The sequence below is a fragment of the Notamacropus eugenii genome, chromosome 4 (assembly GCF_028372415.1).
Source record: "Notamacropus eugenii isolate mMacEug1 chromosome 4, mMacEug1.pri_v2, whole genome shotgun sequence".
NCBI lineage: Eukaryota > Metazoa > Chordata > Mammalia > Diprotodontia > Macropodidae > Notamacropus > Notamacropus eugenii.
In genome coordinates, this window is record NC_092875.1 from 22,999,715 (window position 1) to 23,017,824 (window position 18,110).

Genomic DNA, 18,110 nt, shown 5'->3' on the forward strand with positions numbered 1-18,110 from the left:
AGCCCTAACACCCTTGATGTGGAAGGGACAACTATATTTGCTGAATAAATGAAAACAAATTTTCACAAGGCTACAGTTTTTAAAACACCTGATGTTCTAAGAGAAAACCACATTTAGACCCAACAATACAACATCAAGGCTGTACTGTGTACAGTAAACCTGCAGAATAAAAACTTGTTCTGACCTCATAAAAGTGATTTAAGAAAAACAAATGCACCCAGTGACTTCCTACCTATGGCCAAGAGGATTAAGGACATTCACAAAGCAGGTGGCTTACTCCTTAGTCACGCGTGGAAGCAGGCCTGATGAAGACACATAAGCGATCTAAATGCATGAAGCTGGTAAGCGTGGAAGAACCTGCAAGAAGGCCATGGCTCGTGCCTGTCTTTGGCATTTGAGCTGCCTGGTGCCAAGGCTTCCTCAACTCCATCTTCCTTTGATGCCTTCATTAGTGTTCACTTGAAGGTAATTTCCTCTGGATCCAAGCGTTAGGAGATAGAGGTTGTAGCAGTCACATGACCTGCTAAGGAGCCTGCGGCCCCCCCCCCCAAACCCCAAATGTGGGGAGGGAGGAATACTAATACCTCTAACAATGACAGGAACCTTTGCTCAGTGACCTCCTTTGATTCACCTGCTAACTTTCATCTGTAAAGGCAGAGTGTGCAATAATGATCTGAGGGCCAGCTCTGGAGGCAAGAAGACAGAGCAGTGACTAGGAGGGGGGCTGTTCGCTCTGCCAAACATCACAATTATCCTCAAGTCAGAATTCTCTCATAGAAGAGAACAATCTGACTCCACGGAAGTGAATTAGGCGCCTACTGTGGGTAAGACACTGAGCATTCCTGAAGAAAGGAGTGACCTTAAAATGCAAGAAATGCCTGTACGTCCCCAACAATTCCATACCTTTCAGGAGGTGCAGCAGAGTTAAGGACAAGTACTGGGGCTTGGTGGTCTCTCTCTGATCCGAAGGGTACTGGGCAGTGAATTCCTCCAACCACTTGATGAAAGTGGGACAGGCAGACAGGCCTTGCAGCAAGGAGTTCATGAAACATGTGTTTCCTAAGTTGAGGAGGCCAGGAACAAGTCCTAGAAAAAGGGAACAGAGCAGGGAGTCAGCCATGACTGTCTCTTCATCTTAGGTCCCTCTGTGAGATTGCTATGCAGGGCCCAGTTACTTGATGCATCTGGGATCACCCTGGGAGTCCCTGAGCTAACGAAAAGAGCTCCAGGCTTGTACATCTGGCTCTGGGCACAAGCTTGGGAGCCAAGGGGCTGCCCGCAGCATCAGGTCCTGCAAGACTGGCATCCAAGCAAGCTGGAGGAACACAGAATAGGAAATGCAGCCTTCAAGATACTGCACAACTTAGAGCCTAGATCACCAAGGAGAGGAGCAAAGCTTCACTGCATGGTCTCTAGATTCTCCTCACATTTGTCAGAGCAACTCTGAGACAGGAATCTGGAGGTGGTCCTGCTGATGCAGATGAGGCCCAGCTAGAAGGCTACAGCTGGTATGGAAGGTTTAACAATAAAAAAATAGTCTGCTGCTTACAGCTGTATTTTAGAAGCCAAGCCATTAATTTATTTATATCAATAAAACTGAGAATGGAGAATTTCCACTGTCAAGATTTTAAAATAAAATTATTATGAACTTGTATATCAACAGACAGAAATGTTTCAGTACCCAAAGAACAGAAAGGAGAACCATATAGAAAACTGTTCACTTTTGTCCATGTGGTTTTTCTCAGAGTATATTAAATTGAGCACAAGTTAAAAACACGTACCTGTACGTGTCCCATTCTCAGCTCCCTTCTGTGTATTTCTGAATGGTTCACTAAGACACTTTTCTTCTTTTTTTCATCATCATTGCCCCCTCTGCCCCCTCCCCCAAGCTCTTCCCTGTAACCAGTAGCTATATTCAAGCTAAGTAAGTCCACCCAGCTCCTTCTGTGGCTCCAGTCCATTGACCTGGTCTCTGCTAAAACGGACTGGTCTTCTCCAGTCCTGCTGGCTCACTGAATGGATCAAAGTTGTGCTTTTTAAGGTTATTACTTTTAAACACAACAGTGTGGTCTGACAGATAGGAGGTGATCCCTCAGACGGGTGCAAAGTTTCATACAAAAGGAAAAAATCTAAAGAAGGGAAGATGCCCTGGTACGCTGAGGGGGAGGAGAGGAGGACACTGAGGAAGGTTAGGGGTTGCTTTTCCTTCCCAATTCATACAGTTGAGAACCCTTAGTCTATTTCAGGAAGCAACTGGGCCCTGTTGTATAGAACACTTGGAATCCAGCCTTGCAAGTCCAGGGATGCCTCCCCTTCCTTCCCATCCCCTTTCACTTCAGTCCTCTGTCCCACCACTCAAAGACCACTAGCCAATTCTGATAACCTTCTTGGTCTCTGGCTCTGGACACTGCTCACTGCACCCTCCTACCATATACACTGGCCACAGAAAAGTCACTACTCTGCTTTTTCTTCCTTTAAGACTCTTTCCCCAGCTTCTCTTCCTGCCTCATTAAGGTGGGCATGTTCCACAAGGTTCTGGTTTCAATCTCCTCTTCTCTTTCTACACTCGCTCCTGATAATCCCCTTCATCCTCGTGGCTCCGACTATCAACTCTGCTAGTGCCTCCAGGCCTACATCTTCAACTGCACGTGGGATGTCTGCCCACAAGTCTTCCACAGGCACCTAAAATTTAAGATATCTAACAGTCTGTTAGATGTTAGATCTTAGATGATGACACATCTAAGAGTTTGTTCTCTTCCCTCAAAACATACTCCTTTGGACGCCCATCGTAACATCATCATTTACTCAGTTACCCAGGTTTTTAAACATCTTTGATTCTTCTCTCCTACCCTGTCACATCTAAACACATCAAGTCCTGTGAGTATTATAGCTAATATAGAGTTCCCTGGCTAACCAGAGTGCCCTGCCCTTGTTCTTACCTGTCTGGGTTATTTCAAGGGCCACAATTTTTAATCTATTCTGTTAATTATTTTCATTGTGTATTGGTCTGAAATGGCTGTATTTATTTAGAATTCCTCTGAACACTAGCTTTTGCAATGGTGCCAGTTAATGCTAAGTGACATGTATTCTTTAATACTCCCATTCAGAAGATGTCATACATCTTTCAAATGCAACTTCTACCAAAGTTCAGTTCGATACTTTCCTTTTCATTTACCTGTTCAATTTGTTCAGCCCTGAGACAGAAACATTCAAAATCTCCGGGGTTTCCTGCATTATCATCTTTCTGCAATTTAGTTAACTTTTCATTTACTAATGGATGTTACATTATTTGGTGCATATATATTTAATATTGATAGTGTTTCATTGACAGCTTTACACATGATATACTTTGTCTCTCGTTTTTGTCTTGTTCAGATGTTAACTGTGTAACTTTAGACAAGTCATTTAATCTCTGTAGGCCTCAGTTTCCTCATTTATAAAATGAGCGGATGGGACTAGATATTCCTGAAGCTCCTTCCAGTTCTAGATCTATCACAATTTTTAAAAATTATATTTAGATATTACAAAAAAAAGGATAGAAGCTACCCCTTTAATTTACATAATGCAAAATGGAAGCCCTTCATTGTTTCAAAGGTGCAAAAGCAAGAAAAAATGCGCAGGCACAATAAATGTACTCAGTTACTGTAAAAAATGTTTTCTGACACGCTGTATTTAAATGATATATAAAATCAGATTGTGACAGATTTGAGAGAGGAAGAAATCCGTTTTTATTCCAAGTTTAACTATAAATAAACAAGGAATTTTTCTCTGGCACCTTTTGCATTTCCTCAATATCTATGTCTTCTGTTCTTTGCCTTTTGGAGAAAACATTGCATTGTAAGGCTGCTGCCTTCTGGGATGTGGACAAGGAATGTACCCTCTGTGCACCTACGTCGGAGCTCAAGGAAAGAAATCCAACTTCCCAGAAATTTTTAGGTTTTAGGAGGAATATGGCAGAAACGTGCCTTGATCAGAAGGCTAGTTTCTTTTCTCTTTCTTCTGGAATATCTGCATGATAAATTTCACATTCTTTACATGCGTGTCTGAACAATTTCCTCCTTTCTTCTTTCTTCCATGCCACCTCAATGTGAGGAAAATTTTGCAATCTGGTTGATCTTTTGTCATCTTTAAAATAAAGCTCCCACAAGGGCAATTTGGAACCATGCTCAAAGAGCTATAAAAATGTGGATACCCTTAGACCCAGAAACATCACTTCTAGGGCTGTATCCCAAAGAGATCATAAAAATGGGAAAAGGACCCACATGTACAAAAATATTTATAGCAGTTCTTTTTGTGGTGGCAAAGATTGGAAATTGAGGGGATGCCCATCAATGGGGGAAATGGCTGAACAAGTTGTAGTATATGGATGTAATGGAATTCTATTGTGCCATATGAAATAATGAACAGGCGAACTTCAGAAAAACCTGGAAGGACTTATGTGAACTGATGCTGAGTGAAAGGAGCAGAGCCAGGAGAACATCATACACAGTTACAGCCACAGTGTTCGAGGACTGACTTTGATAGACTTAGTCCTCCACAGCAAGGCAAGGACCTAAAACGTTTCCAAAGGACTCATGATACAAAATGCCACCCACATACAGAGAAAGTAAGGTATTGGAACACAGAATGACACAGACTATTTTCTCCTTTGTTATGTTTGGTCTTGTTTACTTTTACTCATGCTTTCTCCCATTCATTTTAATTCTCCTATGCAACATGGCTAATGTGAAAATATATTTAATAAGAATGTATGTGTAGAGCTCATATAAGACTGCATGCAGTCTCAGGGACAGAGAGAGTAGGGAGGAGGAGAAAATTTAAAACATGGAAGTGATTGTTGAAAATTGAAAACAAATAAATAAATTTGAAAAATAAAATAAGACTGTAAGTGCTTTTTGTGTGACTTTATCAGGTATGTCTTCATCAGTTTCTTTGCAGCACCAGCTCTAGACCTATAAGACTGTAAATACCAATAACAGACGAAGCTCCTGCTGGAGCTTTTAGTCACCTGATACAGAAGTAAATTTTGTTCTTGCTCCTTATTTTCTTTCTGGATGGCTTGTTTTCTTTCTCAATTGTTTCTCACATGCAACAAATCATTGGATTTTGTCTTCTCCCTGCTTCTTCTTAGTTGTAAATTTTCCTTTTCTTATGAATTTAATATATGTCAACAATAACAAAAAACCTAAAGTATGGTTTTGACATTTATTACACGCAGGTAACTTCCCTTCTCTGGGTATCCTGATCCTTCTCTAAGCATTTATATAGGGGCAGCTAAGTGGTGACATAGAGAAATCCAGGCCTGGAGTCAGGAAGATCTGAATTCAAATCTGGCTTCAGATACTTACTAGCTGTGTGACCCTGGGCAAGTCACTTCACCCTGTTTGCCTCAGTTTCCTTATCTGTAAACTACCTGGAGAAGGAAACGGCAAAGCACTCCAGTATCTCTGCCAAGAATACCCCAGATGGGGTCATCAAGATTCGGACATGACTGAAATGACTAAACAACAAAAGCACCTACTTCTGACCCCCCTCCCCAAATTATCTCATTTGACCCCCACAACAACCCTGCAAAGCCAGTGCTATTATTATCTTCCTCCTTTAACAGCTGAAGAAACTGAGGTGATTTGTCAGGGTCACACAGCTAATAAGTGTCTGAAGCTGAATTTGAATTTGGGTTTTCCTGATGGTTCCAGAGATTATCCCAGACCTCTGGGCTCCTCTTAGCTTCCTTCAGACTAGATCATGGCCCTGGGTCTAACAACAGATAAATCTAACTTTAAGGCTGAAACTCCACAGCACAGACTGGACTCCATGGCTTCAGGGGTCCCCTCCAGCTCTCCCATTCAGAGATACAGTGACCTTAATCGAAGAGAATGTTTTCCTAAAGGAATCAGGAGGCACTTTCAAGACTGAGTTCAAAGGGCAGCTGCTCCCCATTCTTCTGCTGCTCCTTTCACAACGGCCTGGGATACAGTTGCTCCCACACATACCATAGGTTCAGTGAGTGTTTTCTTACCAAAGAGATCTGAAAGACACTGGCCATGGCCTGATCTGGGCCCAACACTGATGAGTGATATATACCAGAGGCCATCCTGAATGACTTGGGGATGGAGGGTCATGCCATGTGAGGAACAGGGGAGGGGATCTGAGTAAGACATCCTAGGAAAGAGAAGACTTCAGGTAGATGGATGGGGCCTTGTGCCTTCCACCATCTCAAAGACCATCATGTGGAAAAGGCCACAGACTGCTTCACTTGTCCCCAAAGGATGGACCTGGGAGGTTGCATGACTGAATCCTGACTTTGTTGCTTACTGTGAGACCCTGGGCAAGTAAAGCCCCTCCTTTGGCCTTAGTTTTCTCGTCCATAAAATGAAAAGGATTAGCGTAGACCACAGAATTACTGACCAAGAGACAGAAGGGGCTCAAAAGATCTCTAGTTCAATACTCCCATTTTACAAATGAAGAGGCCAAGGTCCAGGAGGTTAAGTGACTGGCTCCAGATCACATGGGTGACAGAGCTGGGATTTCAACTTAGCTTCAGCAAAGGGTAGAAAATGAAGGAAAACAGAAGCTGGGCTTTTTCTCAGGGAAATCTTCCTAATGATCAGAGCTGTCCCAAGTCTATGAGTGGAGACTGGACAGAGCCCTCACCATGGAGGTCATGGGGGGCCCTTGTTTAGAGAGGCAGGAGAAAGAAGCTCATCTGGGCTTCACAGGCTTGGCCGAGACCCCACGGCAGGTCTTCAACATGACAACTGTACTTCAAACGTTGGAAAGAGATGACCCAGGAATGATTCAGCCAGACCCTTCCAAGGATGGATAAAAGGTCACGAGCAGGGGACAGAAGGCAGAAGGACTCTCTATGACCATAAGAAACAGAATGTGCTCAAAGTAGCTCCAAAATGATGCCCACAGACAGAAAGGACAGGGCAGGACCAGGGCTGCACAGGCAGTGAGAACTCTGAGGTAAGGCAAGCCCTTCACTGAGGCAGAGTGGCAATTTATGTCAACTCAAAGGTCTTAGAGAGCTGCCCGGGCACAGAGACATCCAATGACTCACCCAGGGTCACCGAACTAGTCTGTGTCAAAGGTAGGATTTGAACCCAGGCTGATTCTCTGGCCATTCTACAACAATGCTTCCCCTGGTAGCACAGTGTGGTAGATAGTTATAAACCAGGAGTTTTTGTAAGATTATAGAACTTTCATAAAAGAGACAACATAAAACTTTTACCAATGACTGCATCAGCCATCAAGCCCATACCTGCACACTTCAGTAACTAATAATATGAAATATAAGATGACAAATTAATGCAAGAAGTGGACGACTACATCATGTGCTAGTCTCATTCAAAAGCCCATTTCAGACTCAAGTGTAATGTAACTACCTTACACAAAAGACTTTTTTACAAGAGTATATAAATGCTGTAACAAGTCATTAAAAATTTACTTCCTTTTGTCAGCTCCTTGAAACAACTGGCTAGAATCCAAAATCCAAGCTCTACAGTCAGAGACAAAACCAACTGCCTGTGAAAAACAAAAACCCAACACATCCAACTTTTTAAGAATTTGTTTGCCAGGTCAGGTTCTTGCTCAGGACACTTGCCCATCTCTTACCTTTCCGGCGCTTCTTCCTCTCGGTAATGGGACCCCAAAGCACATAGATGCCTGCTGCCAGAGCCGCAGCAACCCCCCCAAGGACTCCCCAGTTCTTCATCACCTTATACCTAAGAGAAGAGAGAAGAGGGCCATCTTCCACCATCAGCAGGCAAGGCCTAGGGCTCAGCACCACTGCCAAGGAGCTGGGCCACACATGCAGAACACACTGGCACCCGGACGACCAGACGCCCAAAGTCAAAACTGGGAGCCACACCTTGAGAGGCAGCCTATGGGCTCACTAGGGGAAAGTGGCCTCATTTAAACTGCCAGATGGGAGGAAATGGATGGGGCTTATTACTGCCTTGAAGATAATGCTGTGTTTTGTATGGTTTGGTTAACTGAAATCCAAGTTTTGTCCACAGACTTACTTTACTAACAGCCAGCATTTATGGAGCACTTTAAGGTCTGCAAAATGCTTTGTAGATGTTATCTCATTGATCCTCACACCAACACTGAGGTGCTAGTATTACCCCCTTTTGGAGATGTGGAAACTGAGGCAACAGAGGTAAAGTGACTTGCCAGGGTCACACAGGTCTCCCTGACTCCAAGTCCTGTGTTCTCTCCACTGATGCCAGACTTAGAGCTCTGTGGCCACCTGATCTAACCCCCTCTTTTTCCAGACAAGGAAACTGAGGCCCAACACACCCAAGCACATGAAGGTGGTCAAGGGTAGAGCTGAGATTTGAACTTTGGTCCTCTGGTTCCAAATTCTATGCCCTTTCCACTGCACAACACCACCTTTTCAGATGTCAGCACACCAGAGATATTCTGAAACACTCGGAAAGGAGAGAGCACAGCTGCTCCTTTCTGGACAATGCAAACCTCTCCTTCAGCATTTTAACTTTTTCAACTAGATCAATAATACAGAAGGTTCTCCAAATATTTACAGAGAGAACTACTGGGTATTTTGGGGACACGGTATAAAAACTGAACTACATTCACAGTCACCGTCAGAATGAGAGAAGAGAGGAGAGGGAGGGAAGGAGGTAGGGAGGGAGAGAAGGAGAGAGGGACAGAGGGGAAGAGGGGGAGGGGGGAGAGGGGGAGAGACAGAGAGAGACAGGGAAGAAAAAGGGGAGGGAAAGAGAACACTCAGGTAATTTAGTCAATTTTTAAAAAACACAGTAGCAGGTATCTCTGCTTAACGATTACGTAAATAAAAGTACATAAGAATATCAAACTCTTAATCTCCAAAATTGGGAATACAGACAGAATGTGGAACATGACAGAGGCTCCGTAAGTGGATTTCCTTGATCAATCGCTATTGTTACTTGATACCAGAGAAATCCATCTTCATTCCTAAGGGACTCTGGCAGCTGTGGTCATGTCACTGGATGACTACCAGGAGCCTCTGCAGTGAACGAATCTGGGCTGTTACGTACTCCCCCATCTGTCTGTGATGTGGGAGTGTTTCAAATGTTGGCTCACACAAGATTTATTATTGAAAAGCTCCCGACCTCAAGTACCTGCCCCTGTGACAAAGGACAAACAGCCCAGGGACATCAATCAGGGAGCCTGCTCCACCTGCCCTCCCGAGCCCAGATTAGGCTTTATCACAATCATGAGTCCGGCTGCCCTGTAGGGTAGTTTCACCAGCAAATATGCTTAAGATGCCCCAAACTTATCTAATACCCTTCAGGGAGATAGATAAGTTGGGATCGGGGGCCAGGAGAGCTGGGGTGGTAACATGGTGAAGGAAACTGAGGCCCGGCTAGTAGATGGGCCTGGAGGGGACGGGAAAGCATGACTGGCCAAGGGAGGCGGAGGTCAGCATGCATTTCCACGAGACTCTTCTCTAGGTCAAATGACTCCTCCATGAATCGAAAAGCACCTCACTAACAGTCATGATGAACATCCCAGGAATTCTAAAACCTGCCTGCTCATCAACCATGATGACCAACAGTATCTGCTGGGAAGGAAGCAGCAACTGTATTCAGTACTGCACAAATGACCCCAGGCCAGTGGCTGGTAGGATCATAGGCCCCAGTGCGAAGGGCCCTCAAGGGGAGGCCTTGGATGAGAGCAGTGGGTGCCTTGGAGGGCCTGAACCAAAGACCTGAGTTCAAATGCCAGCTCTGCCACTCTGTGTTACTTCATCTCTTCCACCCGCAATTTCTTTATCTGAAAAATTAGGGCATGCGACTCAATGATCTCTGAGGCTGCTTCTGGCCCTCCTGAGGTTCCTCGGTTGGTGATCAGCACAGCTGGGACTGGGCATCTGTCTGGAGTCTAAATCCAGGGTCCTTTCATTACAAGTGACCTCGCTCTCTGTGACTCAGAGACACCTCCCTCACATGCAGTGGGAAGGAAATCCCTGTAGCCTACTAATGCTAGGGAAAGTGAGGCAGAATTGGCCAGGCCCTGGGCCCTGCCCCGCCACATCCTGGGCTTAGCTATGCAGTGCCCTATATGGTTAGCCAGGTCTAGATTCAGATCAAAAGTGATGTGGCAATGAAAAGAGACCCACACCATGGCTCCAGACTCATCTGTACTGCTCCCAGACAAGAATGCCGCACTCCAGATAAACTGGTCCTGCTCTGGCCCTGAAGCAAACATGCCATCTTCCACCTCTGTGTGTTCAGCCTGGTGGTGCCTGCCCCCATGCCTTCTCCTCCCTTCCTCAGGTAATAACGCCTCCACTGCTGCCCAACCTCTCTGCTAGAAAGTTCCTGGTTGAGTCTGGAGGGTGTCCTTCTTTCTCCTGGCATCCCTTAACACAATACCTGGTGAGGTAACACCAACCTGCATTTATTAAGCATCTGCTGTGTGCAGGGCAGTCTGCCAGGCTCCAGAGATACAAAGACAGACACAAAGCATTCCCTTCCCTCAAGGCACTGATGCCACTCTAATAGGAGGCACAAGGTCATGGCACACATAGACAGTTATAAATAGAGTCATTAAACACAGGGTAATTGGGAGGGAGGGCACTCACTGGCTTCATGCAGAAAGAAGACAGTGAATGGAGAGGCAGAGGCAGGGAGACAGATCATTAAGGCCACCAGTCCCAGCAAAGGCTGATGCCCAGAGATGGCAGATGGGAAGAGAGGGGAGGCCCATTTAGTGAGAAGCTGGGCTGGGACCAAACAGTGCCAAGGCTTCAGAGGTTGACAGCCAAGCTTAGAGTTTATCCCAGTGGCCACTGGAAAGCCCTGGCACAGTAGGAGGGGAGTCACATGCTTGGGTTTAGTTTGGAAAATCACTTTGGAAGCAGTGTGCAGGGTGAATAACAGACAGAACCTTTAGTAAGTACTGAGTGTATGACCATCCCTAGGCTAAGTGCTAAGTATACAAAGAGAAGCCCCTCCAGGGGCTTTCCTTCTAAAGAGGGCAGGCAGAGGCAGAAGGAGTTGACTGGGGAGAGAGGGGAGGCTGGCACAGCCAGGGGACTCTGCCCACCGTCTCTGGGATCAAGGCCAGGCAGCTTCCAGGAGTGAAGTCCAACTTTGCCCTGGGGAGGAGGAGGAGATGGCGGTCAGAGGCCACAGAAGCCTGTGCCAGGGACCAGAGACAGGGAGACCAGCAAAAGGAGGCTGCTGCAGTTCCCTAGGAGAGAGGGGGTGAGGCTGGACAGTGGAGGGTGCTGTACAGACCCCAAGTCCCCCAGCTGATGAACCTTGTGTGGGGAGGGGGAAAGAGTACCTGGGTGGGCTCCATGGGCAGAGCTGCCTCAGACACTGGCTGTGTCCTGGAGACCAAAAGCCAGGGGAAGGGGAACACCTGTCTATCAGTCGGTCAGTGAACACTGATGGAGGCCAAAGGCAGCCCCTCCCCCAGGGGAGCTCCTGGGCACTTTTCAGGCTGGCACACCTCTGCCCTCCCCCCAAAGGCATCTCTCCTTCCATCAAGGGCCACCTTTGACCACTCACCTGGGACTGAGCCCCTCTGAGTGTGCAGGAAAAGCTGGGTTCAAGTCCTGCTGTGTGACTACAGGCAGGTTACCCAGCAGTTGCAGAGAAGGTGCCCATCCACTATGGAAGAGGGAGCTCCCCCTGTCAGGGAGACCCCTGGCCCCTCCTCTCCAGAAGCATGTCTACAACAGGCGCTTAACACATGCTGGCTGACCGGTGAGGACTGCCCTTTCCTCTATATCTCAATACCTCTGGGATATAACTGGACATTTACACGTGGTCTCCATTAGAAAGGGGCACACTGTACACAGATGGCCAAGCCCGGAGCCGGGAAGACCTGAGTTTAAATTCAGACTAACACGGATTAGCTTTGTGATCCTGGGTAGGTCACTGCACCCCTTTGCCTCTAAACTGGGGATAACAGCACCACCTCACAGTGTTGCTGTGGGGGTCCAATGAGATCATAGCTGTAAAACAGGTGTACAGTAGGTGCTATATAAATGCTCATGCCTGGGGCCCGCTAGCATTTCAGAAATGTTAGTTCATTAATGGGGGAGGCGCATTGGAGCCTCAAGTCCGGTTCCCCTTGGCTGGGGGGAAAGGACAGTGACCTGCCCAAGGTCACACACATGAACTAAGTGGCACAGTAGGGATTCAGACCCGGGTCCTCCCGATCCACCTCCTAGAGCCAGGACCAGCCCCCTCACCAAACAAGGCAATCGAGGGGCGGGGCACGAAGTCAGAGCTCCCAGCGCCCCTTGCGCCCGGCCCCTTCTTTCCCACCGCGTGCTCCTGGCCCCGCCCCCTACGCTCCTCCGAACTCCGCCTCTCGGCCACGCTCCCTTCCCAACGCCCCCAGGACTCCTGCCCCTCCCCCACCCGGCGCCTCCTGCGCCCGCGCGCCGAGCGCCCTCTGCCCCGCCCCCCTCCCAGCGCTCCCAGCGCCCCCTGCGCCTGCAAGCCAGGCCGCCTCCGCCCCCCCCCCCCCCCCCCCCCGCCCCGGCCTGGGCCGCCCCACGCCCTCACGCCCCCCTCCCCTCTCCCCGCGGCTGCGCCCTCGGGCCCTTTCAGGCCTCGGTCCCGGGCCAGCCTCACTCACCTGAGTGCGGCCCCGGCCCGCAGGAGGCGCCGCAGGCTCCGGTCCAGCGCCGCCGCAGCCTCCTCAGCCCCGGGGCTGAACATCGCCCCGGCCTGCTCGGAGGGGGGCCCCCTGGCCCCGCCCAGCCGAGCTCCCCGAGCCCCCCCCCCGCCCCCGCAGGGCTCGGCTCTGTCAGCGTAGGGGAGCGGACGCCGAGTCTGAGCCGGGGGAGGTGGGGGGGACTCGGGACAGAGACGGACCGGAAGCAGGCTTCTGCCGGAGGATGAAAGTCGAAGCACAGCAACCACCGCCTTCCGGCCTCCTTTAGTCCCACCTTCCTTAGCAACGGGCACGCGCACGCGCCGGAAGGTTCGAGAGCTCGTTGCTACGAAGAGGACGCTCAGGGGTGGGGGTGGGGAGGGCGAGACTGGAGAGCTTTCTTTGCGCAGACTCGGAGGCCCCGACGTCACCACTGGGAGGAGCCCCAGAGTCTCGAACTTTAGAGCTATAGGTCCGTTTGCCACCTAATGATATCTAGCATTGATAGCTTTAAGCTTTGCAAATGTGACCTCAACAACCACCCAAAGAGCTCATTATGATCACCTCCGTTGGAGACTTGAGGAAACGGAGGCAGCCTGAAGTGAAGTGACCCGCGGGGGGGCGGGGCCATCCAGTTACTAAGTATCTGCGTGCAGGGCCCCTGCTGGCTTCCCAGTTACATTGTATCCCATGGAATTGAGGTGAAATGTAACATTCACACACCAGCAAATGGAAAGCGATTTGGTTGTATGGAAGGAGTGGTAATAAATAGAGGAACCAGGGAAGGCGTCTTGGGGGAGGTAGGGAGCCAGGGATGCTAAGAGTTGGAGGTGACGAGCAGTCTAGGTGTGGAGGTCACACAGCTTGTGCAAAGCAGGGAGTTAAGAATGTTCTGTGCAGAGGAAGAGCGAGTAGGGAGGCTAGTCTGGCTGCAGCTTAGAAATAAGGGACTGGGAGTACGGCGAAATCATCACAGAGAAAGACTGGAACCAGGTTGTGAAGGACTTTAAATTCCAAACACGGGACTTTATGTTTCATCTTAGAAAAGATAGAGCTCCGCACCCTCTGCCCCCGCTCCCCTCTCAGAGCCCTCCCCCCCACGACTACTGCTCCTCCCCCCCACTAGGAGGGTGAGAAAGTCAGCCCTGTGTTGTAGGAATATCAGTTTGGCAGCTGTGAAAAGGATGGATTGGAAAAGGGAGAGATGTGTGGTGAGGGTGGAGTAACTCACATACTTTAGGGGAGAGGTGATGAACTCCAACTAGAATGGTGAGGGCTTGAGTAGCAAGAGATGTTGAGGAGGTAGAATTGACCAGAGTTGGCAACCCAATGGATATGTGGGGGTGAGGGAGAGTGCAGATTTGAGGATGTTTCCTAGGTTGTTAGCCTGAGTAACTGAAAGAATAGATTCCTTCTAAGAAAATAGAGAAGTTAATAGAATGAGTGTCTGACTGTTTGTGATCCCATTTGGGATTTTCTGGGCAAAAATACGGGAGTGGTTTGCCATTGCCTTCTCCAGCTCGTTTTATAGATGAGGAAGCTGAGGCAAAGAGGGTGAAGTGACTTGCTTAGGGTCACCCAGCTAAGAAGTGTCTGAGGCTGGATTTGAACTCAGGAAGATGAGTCTTCCTGACTCCAAGCCTGGTACTCTATCCACTGGGCAACCTAGCTGTCTGTGGGTGGGTTTAGGGAGGAAGATAATGAAATCTATTTTGGATGTGTTGAGTTTGAGATACATCCAGGAGATCAGGCAGTTGGAAATACAGAACTGGAACTCAGGAGAGAGGTGGGGGCTGGCCATTTGGATCTGGGAGTTATCTGCATAAAGAGAATGGTGGGATCCGTGGGAGTTCTTGAGAAAGCTGAGATAAAATATAGAAAGAAAAGATGAGAGTACCCTAGGATGGAGCCCTAGGAGTGCACCCACCAGGCTTCAAGAGACGTAGGGGGTGGGATGTGGAATGACTGCAAAGGAAACTTAGAATAGAGAATATTGGAGCTGGGACAGGCCTTAAAAATGTCAGTGCTGGAAGAGCTTAGGATGTAAAACAACAGAGATAGGAAGGATCATCAGGGAAACTCAGTGGTCTCTTCCTGTACCACCTGTGCTAAATGAAGGAAAACACAAGATGGGATTTTGATGCCTCCTGGGTCCATTACAAATTTATATTGTGTAATCTAACTGGTCTCTCACTGGCAAAAGGCAACTTTCACTTTTCCCTAGTTCACCCCTGTGCCCTGCCCTCTAGGCTGTTCCAAACCCTTTCTCCTCAAGCCTGAGAAAATAGAGGAGTTCCCTGAGCTTCCTCTCTTTCCCTACTCTCATCATCCCCCATTCTTTCCTCCTTTAGTCTCTGATGAAGATATGGCTCTTCTTGTCAAGTCCAACCCCCTTGTATGCAGCAGATCCCTGGTAACAGCATTAAATATGGCGGATAGATTGAGAAGGGGGCAGAGATCTAATTTAGCAATTAGATCGTGGTAACTTTAGCAAGAGAAGTTTCAGTTGAGTACTGGAATGAAAGCTAAGTTCAAAGAGGTGAGAAGTGCATAAGAATAGAAGGAGAGGCAGCAAGTGAAGACAAATCAAGGAATTTGACTGAGAAAGGGATGGGCTTTTGGGTTTGTTTGTTTTTAAGAATGGGGGAAACTTGTCAATGTTTGAATGTGGTAGGGAAGGATCCATTTGATAGGGGAAGAGCTCTAACGTTCCAGAGAGGAGTGATTAAAAATGCAACCTGCCGGAATGTAGCAGATCATTTTCTTTTGTATTAAGTTTTGGTTTGTTTTATGATTTCTCCCATTCATTTTAATTCTTCTGTGCAACATGACTAAGGTGAAAATGTATTTATTGGAATGTATGTGTAGAACCTATATAAAATTGTATGCCATGTCAAGGAGGAAGGGAGAGGGGGGAAGGAAAGGGAGAGAGAGAAAAAATCTTAGTTATATGGAAGTGATTGTAGAACACTCAAAACAAAATTTAAAAAAATGCAATCTGCTGGAGAATACTATAGGGAGATGGATCAAGTGCACACTGGGTACGTTGGCCTTGGTAAGGAGGACTATCTCTGTTAGAGACTGGACTAAATGAGAGAATGGAAGACGATGTCCTAGGTTTTGAAGTGAAGAGAATGAGAGAAGAGGCTACTTGTGTTGAACAGTCTTAGTTTTTTTTTTTAAACAAAGTAAGAGGCAAGTTTCTAAGCCAAAACAAAAGGAGGAGGAGGTGTGAGGAGGGGAGATTAGTTTCCAAATAGTTTCTGTGGAAAGTAAGGCAGGTTATCCATTAGAAAGGAATAAAAAGCCTTCGATACTGCAGTAACCAGTTAGCACAGTTGTAGAATTTCCAACAACTTCATTCAGCAACCCCTAAGTAGGAGCAGAAGAGGTGGATGATGGGAGTAATCCAAGTCTGAGGTTTGGCAAGAGAAGGGGGGGCGGGGGAGGATTCATTAATAGAAGATGGTGGAAAGTTGAAATTCAGGAATGGCTGAAGAAATCGTCGCATGAAGATGTAACACAGTATTACTGCAGCATGGAACAGAGACCTGAGGAATTCAGAGAAGCTTGGAAAGACTCCTGAACTGATGGAGAGTGAAGGGAGCACAACCAGGAACACCTTTATGCAAGGACAGCAATGAAGTCCACGAATCAGTCAGCTGACTGATGTTAATATTTCTAATTATGGAACTGCGTACAGGTGACCTCGGCTTCTCAAAGACAAGGTGGTGCCTGTGAAATACAAGTTCCTTCAGTTCCTACCGTGGGAAGTAAGAAACTTCTGTTGGCCACATTCCTAGGTGATAAGGATTGTGACCTAGCATGGACAGGTTAGAGGTCGGAAACTAATGCGCAGGCCCAAGGAGCTGTGTGAGGAAGGGCCTATCAGAGAGGACAACATGGAGTCACATGGCCGGGGGTATCGGGGGAGATCCAAAGTTCAGAAAACAGCATAAGAAACCCCATCTTCGTGCACGTGTTGTAGTCTTCTTGTAACCTTACTGGGGAAGCTACCAGTCCGTTCAGGATGTAAAGATTAATAAAGGCTTTCCTGATTTCACAACAGGTATTGTTCTTAGTGTAAGGTGAGCATGTTTCTCACTATTGGAGGCTTGTTAAACAGGCTCACTTCTAATGCGACTGAGCCAGGAAAGTTTTGAGTGCGAACTTGGCAATGAACTTGTTGGTGTCCTGCCAGGGGACCATCTGGGAGAAGCTTAATATCTGAAATATCTAGATTCTCTACTATAATGAAATCTTTGCCAAAAATTAGCTATAGCTGTTCACCAACACCCACAGATCACCAGCAGGTATGCCACCTGGTGTAAACAAAAGATAAAAACCCTCCCATGATGACAATTTTTTTTCTACATCTCGGTCCCATTCTTCCCCACCAGACTGCCTGCTCAAGTTATTATCTTCCATGGCTAGTGCCCACAACAAACCTGTGGTCTAGCCAGTGAAAGTACAGTTGCCACTGAATAATAGATGTTCTTATAAATAGTGATGTATTATTAATTTATAGTGAAAGTGGTGCGCTGAGTGGCCACCCCTACACCGTACTGCCATACATCAGTCAGAAAGAAAGATCTTCTGGATGTCAGGAGACAAGGGGGTCACCGGGTCAGTGTCTCAGAGGCATGGCTATTGATGTGCTAATGCAGTCTAAAGCATGTGCTCTTATGTTCCTGGGGAGAGACCAAACAAATGAGATCAACACACTGCCCAAAGAGCATTTTGGTTCTCTGTAGATTCTTTAACATTTGGTTTTAAGATGGGATTCAGAGTTGCAACCTCAGAATAGAACTGGGGAATTACTGAAATTTCTTGAGAAAGGAAGTGATTCAGAGTTGTTAAAAGGAGCAATTCAATCTGCTGAACCTCCTCTCAGTGAGTATCGCCTTGGCCAGCAAGCAAAGCTGGAGTCTGGAATTTTGTCAGATTCACCTTTCTGCGTAGTTCTATCTGCTCAGAAATCTTCAATGGGTCCCTTTGGTCCTTTGCCTAAATTTGAACCTCTTTTATATGGCATTTGTTGGCTCTTAGGCTCAAAATATCATAAACATAGAGGCAAAGGGGGACCGTAGAAATCCGGTCATTTTATAGATAAGGGAGCTCAGTGCCTTGCCCAGGGTTTTACACACAAGTACCATGCTAATCTAGGGGTCACAGAGTTAGAGGAAAAAAGGATCTCAGAGGCCTCTGAGAGGAAACCACACACCAGGAAGGAATTCAGAGAAATATGGGAAAACATGGGTTAAGGAATGTAGAATGAAGAAGCTGAGCAAGAATAATTTATGCAGCAACACAGTAGGCAGACTTGCCCAAGGTCATGAAGGCTGGAAGGGGCAAAGCTGGGGTTTGGATGCCCTTTGTAATCTGGAACCACCGTAGTACTGGGGGTTTCATCTTGTTTGGGACATGGTCACTTTGAGCAGGAATTCTGGGGAAGCCTATGGATGGCCCAAATCCTAGAAAAATAT

General features: G+C 47.2%; 1 protein-coding gene across 5 annotated transcripts in view; it reads right to left on the minus strand.

Annotated features, from left to right (window-relative positions):
- Positions 1 to 13,130, minus strand: part of USP30 (ubiquitin specific peptidase 30) — a 29,405-nt gene extending 16,275 nt beyond the window's left edge. Inside the window, exons 1-4 of one of the 5 annotated variants that reach the window (XM_072600181.1) lie at positions 12,607 to 13,130; positions 11,056 to 11,107; positions 7,618 to 7,727; positions 904 to 1,086 (exon numbers count right to left, since the gene is read on the minus strand). In XM_072600181.1, coding sequence (XP_072456282.1) covers positions 904 to 1,086; positions 7,618 to 7,717 — 283 coding nt within the window. In that variant the 5' untranslated portion in view covers positions 7,718 to 7,727; positions 11,056 to 11,107; positions 12,607 to 13,130. Of the gene's footprint in view, positions 1 to 903; positions 1,087 to 7,617; positions 7,728 to 11,055; positions 11,108 to 11,525; positions 11,882 to 12,606 lie in introns of those variants that run through there. The other 4 variants (XM_072600183.1, XM_072600180.1, XM_072600182.1 and 1 more) reach the window with 4 other exon arrangements.
- Positions 13,131 to 18,110: the final 4,980 nt, after the last annotated feature.